Source organism: Centruroides sculpturatus, unplaced genomic scaffold (assembly GCF_000671375.1).
Source record: "Centruroides sculpturatus isolate CEXI.00-Female unplaced genomic scaffold, Cexi_2.0 scaffold484, whole genome shotgun sequence".
Lineage (NCBI taxonomy): Eukaryota > Metazoa > Arthropoda > Arachnida > Scorpiones > Buthidae > Centruroides > Centruroides sculpturatus.
Genome location: NW_019384726.1, coordinates 256,470 through 263,724, shown reverse-complemented (window position 1 = coordinate 263,724; position 7,255 = coordinate 256,470). Strand labels below are relative to the sequence as shown.

Genomic DNA, 7,255 nt, shown 5'->3' with positions numbered 1-7,255 from the left:
ACTATTGTTTGCTATACCTTCTTTCAACATTGGTATCATATAACACATCTAATTGCACTTGTTATCGCCTATACGCCATCCCAAGACGAAATACCTCATCACACACTCTGCGTTGTCGACGTTCAACGCAGGCGCAGTGAGGCAAAAGGAGCGGTCGTCCCATCACTTCAGTCTGACTACAGAGCTTACAGTGAATAGACACTAGGACCTACCCGGGTAGCAACTGATCCTTCTAAGCAACAAGCTGTCAGAGAATTACAGGAGTTTTCCTACTTAAAGTGAAGTATACCGTTAAACATTTAGTCCGTAGGAACTTTGCTAAAATGTTTCAAGCAAAGTTTCGCATTTGGACTAAATTTATACCAATTTGTTCTTTGCTGGTCACTACCGCTTCGTTACCAGAAGTTATTAAAATAGGTAAGTTCGGCTTTCCTCTTTTTAATTTTTAGCATTAAGTCTCATCTGCGGTTTATAATAATCAATTTTTCTCCAACGAAAAGAATTTTTAATTTTTAAAATTTTTTTATATCTTAGTATTTTTAAAAATTGATATTAATTGGTATAAAAAATTATTTCGTTCCTCTAAAGTTTTCGTCAGTAATTTCTGTAGCCTTTTTCTGAAAAAAATTGCTTTACACTTTTTTATCTGTACAATTTTATGGAGAAAAAAGCAAACTTAATATTAATTTTAAATCCAATTTTTTAAATATTTTTTAGCTTATTTTCACAAACTAAATTTTTTTTATTATTAATAATTAATAATTTCGGTTAAATCTCAATTAACATATGATATGTATTAAATAAATACTTTAAGTTAATTTTCTTATATTTATATTTTAGATGTTATTTTATAATTTATTTTAAATCCGATTAACTATAAATACTTAGAAAATTAATAAAGTCGTAATCCTTCCAACATAGATTAGTGGAAGATAACTCTGCTTTCATTATTTTATAAAGTAAGATATAATAAATTTATAACATTATTTATATAATTCAATATTTATCTTAATGGATTACTTCTTGTTTGTGTTTTAATTATTTCGCATAAATAATTATTTCGTACAAGATTTTCGCAATAAATTTTTTTATTGTTACCCTTAAAAAAATTAAAATAATTTTAATGTCTTTTAATTATAAATATGTTTATTTGAATAATATAATATCTAAATAATATATAGAAACACGTAAATTATACATGTCATTAAGTACATTCATCAATGTTTCAATTAAATATAATTTAAATATACTATTTTTAGGGTAATTACTGCATTTGTATATCTCAAATTTTTCAAATCACTGAATTAAGAAAATTTGATTAACGTTTCTATTGATTTGCAATTAATGAAAATAAGAAAAAAATTGAAAATTACGTTTGATACGTTATCGTAAATAATTGCAACAAATGTCCTAAATTATCATTATTTACAATAAATAGTATCGTGTATAAATGTTCGTCCAAAGTATTCATTTTCAAGTGGATTACTGGTTCTTGAAAGTTAATTAATAATTCAGTTTCGTTTTTTCATTGGATTTCCGATTTTTTTAATTATATCTAAATCGTTCATTAATTATAATGCTTTCTCCATAATTATCTAACTCACTTTGTTACAGTTCAGTAATTATAATCATTCAACAGGCACTCATCTTGCTATGATTTTAAATATGAGATTTTCGAACGTCGTTGTTGTTTAATTGTAAGAAGCACTAAAAAAACTATACTCAAAAAGCATTTTTTTAAGATTTAATAAAATTCAAAACCGTAACAGGATAATTAAATGCCATTTTTTTAAACCTGGATATTAAATATAACATATAAGAATTATTACATTAATAAATCTTATGTAAATTCCATGGTAATAAAAAACTTTTAAAAAAATATCTGTTCATTATATTATAAAAGCAGTGTTAAAGAATACAATTTCTTAATGATTGCTATATCTATAAAGAATTGGTAATATTTTTATCAGTTAAATCAAATTTGAATTCTACATCAAATATCAGTTTTGATGCAGAAATTTAAGGAATTAATTTAAAAAAAAAAAAAAAAAAAACATCAAAGGAGCAACAAGTACATATTTAAAATATTAATTTGAATCTTGCATAACGGTTGATGGACATAAAAATAAATGGAAAGAAAGAGAAAAAAGTCAGTAAAACTTAAATAATTATTTATAAAACATATATATTTTAAATACTACTTTAAGAATAAAGTAACTTTAAAATATTTAATTTTTCTGCAATATAACCAAAGTTAAAATTTCAAAATTTAACTCTGTGATATTTATTTACTTATTTTTATCTTATTTTAACGTTCAATAATGGCTGTTGTTAATCTTTAAGCTATACTTCTACTTTACTGTATAAAACAAAGGAAGACACAAAATTCAATATACTTCTAAGTATAATTTATTCAAAAGGATCAACTGAAGCTTAATTGAAGTACGGATGATGACAACTAGTGTCAATGAATATGCAAAATATCTAAATGCCTATTCATTAAATTTAAATATATGTTATAAATGAAGTATTCTAATATCAAATATACGTAGTAATTTTCTATAATAATCACTTTCCTGTAAATTTATAAAAAATATAAATATAATAGTTGGGTGATTTATTAAGATTACCTTAATTGTTATGATTTTACTAATGCAAGACGTTAATAGCATCTTTATATATGGAATATATAATTTAAATCATACTTTATTCAGGTCAATAAGACCCGTGTTTATAATTATTACGAGAAATATTTTCTTATAATAATTATATAATTTTACATATTTTAGAATTTCTTTAGTTTTTAATTATTTTAAATGTTTGATTTTAAATAAATAATAAATTATATATATGTATCGATACTTAATTATTATTTTATGTAATAAGTTTTTTAATCAAATTCATATTCTAATAGTAAATTACATATTAAATTATATCAACTGCATTTTTAATTTTAGATCAATATAATAAAAACTTTAAAAAATTTAATTTCTTTACTTTCTGATACTCTATGGTATTTAAAATCAACTTTCTAATAAAGAAAATAATAAATTTTATATAGTTTAAATATTCAAAATTCTACAAATTTACTTAACCGCAGTACTAATGATTTATACACTATGAAGTTTAAAATTTCAACATGCAAAACTAAAAGTATGGGAAAATATTTATATATAACAGAAAAAGAAAATACAATAAAATGACAATGGTTACTGCTTCTAGAATTCGATTTCTTAAATGTAGCGAATGAAAAACGCCGTATACAAAAATTCCCTCCTGTAAGAGAATAGTACTTTTTCTTTGTTTAAGTTACAAATTCTAAATATATTGTTTAGAAAATTCAATGAAGAATTCCATCAGTTCTTATATTTTTAGTATATATACATACATTTATATATATATAGCCTATATTATATATAGGAATTTTTCAACTGTTTATATTTTTTTACTTTCTTATTTTCGAATCTCTACTATTATTTCAATAACGCTGCAATTTTTGTCAATTTAATACTTTAAAATCTCATGTAAATTGCATAATATTTTAACCACAATAAAAATTTCTGTTTTAGTTGTTATTTTTATAAGTTTTAAAATATCATGTAAATAATTTAAATCAATTTAAAGGCTTATTTGATTTTTTGAAAATGCACGTTGCTTTCTAGTATTATTTTATTTTTTATATGTAAATGATATTTTATTAGTACGTAAATAAATTTATTAAATTATACAAGAATTTTGCTTAGAAATATTAAAAATTTGCTATTATAAAATAAATTTTAAGAATTATATTCTGAAATTTTGAAAATAATAATCATGAATTTCTTTTATTTAATTGCAAGTTTTAATAAATTATTTTTAGTACTTTTATAACCTAAACCATAATAATAATAAAATATTTTATTTATTTAATAAAATCTATTTTTTCTATTTACGTAGATAAAAAATATGAACAAAATGCAATTATGAATTTTATAAAGTACAGAAATCTGCATTATTTAAATTAATCTGTGCAAATGAATTCAGTTTTTTAATGGAAGAATTTTATTAAAAATGATCGATATATATTCACTTATTTTTTAGTTTTGTCGAAATAAGGTTAATAGAATATTGCCAAAAAACTGGAGAATGATTTACGGTTTAATGTTTAAAAAAGAACGTCAAATATGAAACAATATATCATTAAATTTATTAAGAACATCGTTTAATAAATTATCGTAAAATAATATAACTGCATTAATGATTTAATTTAAACTTTTAAATTATTTAAACGTTATGTAAAATTTTGTTATTTTTTTATATTATATAATATCTGTATTTGTTGATATTGACGTAAACGCATATATAATTCACGTGTTAATATTAAATGAACATTTTTATAAACATATTGAAAAGTTAATGTTTATACTTTGTGCTAAAATAATTTCTTACTTCTAACTTTTACTATCAAATTAAATAGTATTATTTAAAAAAATAATATCGGATTATAAAAAAATAAAGTTATATTATGACGAATTGAAAGATAAATGTGAAACTTTACATATCGATTTTGATTTAAATTTCACTTCTGAAAGAATTCTGTTAACATAGATAGGGCTGATATCTATCGTAAATCTAAAACATCATTTTGATTTCTAGTGGGTCTGATTCAATTTTGAGTATATTTATATTACTGATATAATTAAGCATCTATCTGTGATTATTTATTAATTAAAATAATAGAAATTATACGAAAATGGATAAAGATTTTAAAAGATGTATGAAACATTTGTTTTATTTAATTAAATAAATTTAATACTTTAGTAAATTGTTGACAATTCAATTACAAATCCTTGGTTCTGTAAATTACAGATTAAAAGTTTTAATATAAATCATTTTCGTTGCAACAGAACGTTATGATAGATATTTGTAAGTTCATATTTGATATATAATTGTTAGATTATATAATCCGATTTAGAATTGTTTTAATTATTAAAAGAATATTTGCAATAAATAATATAGCGATTATAATAAATATTTTATTTAAATGGCTTCTCAAATAATTACATTTATGTATTAAGCATCCAAAATAAGAAAGATGAGACTGAAAAACTGTGTCATATCATTTATGGAAAAAAAAACAAAATAACATTATTGAAATTAGTTTGAGGAAACATTAAAATTTTATGAAATTATAAAAACCTATTTCTACAGAACTTTAAAGTATATTCTGATTATTGCCTTTTCTTCCTTATAAATTCTTCCTTTATAATAGAAGTGTTTTGTAAAATTTATTAGCAAATTGGTAATTAGAATTATCTTAAATACTTATAACTGAAGAACAATATTAAACTGGAACTAAAATGGCAAATATTTATTAACATTATATCTGTAGTTTTTATTTAATTTAAAATAAAATAAAATGAAAATTATTTAAAATAAATAATTATAAAATTTACAAAGTTAAAAAAATTTTTCTCTGATTAGTGTTATACGGGTTTAATAATCCATTAATATAAATTTATCTAAACGTTTATAAAATAGCGAATAAAAATTTATAGATACAATTGAACATTGTTTCCAATATTTACATGTGCTTATTTTCAAATCGATGATTGTTTTCTTTACCGCACCTATCTTAAACTAATTATCCAATTCATGTGCTTCTGTCTTTCTCCTGCACAGTATGAGTTAACCAAGCATTTACCATAATAGGAAATAACGATTTCTCATTTGATGCCAGTGTCCTCTGTAAACTCACTGATAGGTATAAAGAGGAGAGATGTTGAGAAGTTCCATCTTTTATGATCTTCCTACTTTAACAATGAAAGATATGTGTGCCTAATTGATTTAATGCTGTATTGATGGCGACAAATTTACATACAAATTAAACATTAAATGTCTTCCTTTAAAGCATAATGTTATGCTAAATTCTGATGTTTTTAAGTTCGGATACACTAATAAAGTATTATTGCTTTAGAAATAAAATATATAATGTAAGGGATAATGGAATTTTTATACTTTTTGAAATTATGCTATCAAATTTTTTTCTGAGCTTTTATAATAGATATTACTTGTTTTCACATATATATTTATAAGCTTAATTTCTACTTATATTTATTAATGATAAAAGTAATATTTTTCTTCATTTTCGCTGTTTATTCAAATTTTAATATTGTTTTAATTGAAATTTACTTAATTATATATTGATCGAAAATTTAAAAGTACTGATATTACCTTTATTATATTGTAATTATATTATTATAATTTTTCATTTTAATGTTTGCTTTTTTGTTGAATATTTTGACTTTGTTTGAATATTCATAAAATAAAATGATTTAAAATTAAAATTTAATTTAATTTACGAGTTGATTATATTGATATGATTTCTTTAAATTAATAAAAGAAAATATTCGATACATACATGTGTATACGCATAGACCAATCAGGAAGTTTAGTTTTTTGGTAAAGATTATATTCCCGATATCAGGATCTTTCACGAGAGTTATTGATAAAGCAATCAGACTTGACACAAAAGATGTAAATTTAACCACAAAGAAAGAAAGTAATGCGAAGAAAATTCTCAAATTTAGCATTACGTAATCTGTTTAAGATACAAATGACATGTCTTCTTCTTAAGTTGTATAAAAGATTCCTTTCGACAGTAAAAATCTCGTTTTGATCGACTTTCTTACGTTAAAAGGGGGGAAAACTTCAGATAAAGTATTATACTTTCAACCTATACAAATTTTAATAAATTTTGTGTTTAATTCCTTGAGAATAAACTTTAAAACAAGAATAAACTAATATATATTTTTACGTAAACTGTTTTCTTTAAATTCATTTATTTTTTTTTATAAAAAAAGAATATGTTACCTTTAAAAGGTAAAATTTTAATGAAATGAAAAGTTGTTAAATGTATATATTTTTAAATTCGACTAAAAATGGTAATGTATAGTAGATTCAGTTTCTAGAAAATAATTTAACAGCTACATCATCCGTTATGTTATCATAGAAGACAGTGAAAAGTAGACCAGCTAGTAGAATAATCGAGAAAGAGCTATCAATATCAATACCATCTGCACAATTCGTAGATATGAGAGAGATAGTAGGATTTGTGGTCTAGATGAGGATGTTCTAGCACTTAACAAAGCTGATGCTGACCCTAAAACCAATAATGGATAATTCGAAGATGGAAAATTGTTTTTAATATTTTCTTTACTTGGCAATAAATATAATTTATTTTTATTATTTATCCAAATATGTTTTTGTAAGAAAT

At 21.9% G+C, this 7,255-nt stretch overlaps 1 protein-coding gene across 1 annotated transcript in view; it reads left to right on the top strand.

Annotated features, from left to right (window-relative positions):
• The window catches only part of LOC111628129 (glutamate receptor ionotropic, kainate 2-like), a 75,388-nt gene continuing 68,133 nt past the window's right edge, over positions 1 to 7,255 (top strand). The window contains exon 1 of the mRNA XM_023371854.1: positions 1 to 417. Coding sequence (XP_023227622.1) covers positions 324 to 417 — 94 coding nt within the window. The 5' untranslated portion in view covers positions 1 to 323. The remainder of the gene's footprint in view (positions 418 to 7,255) is intronic.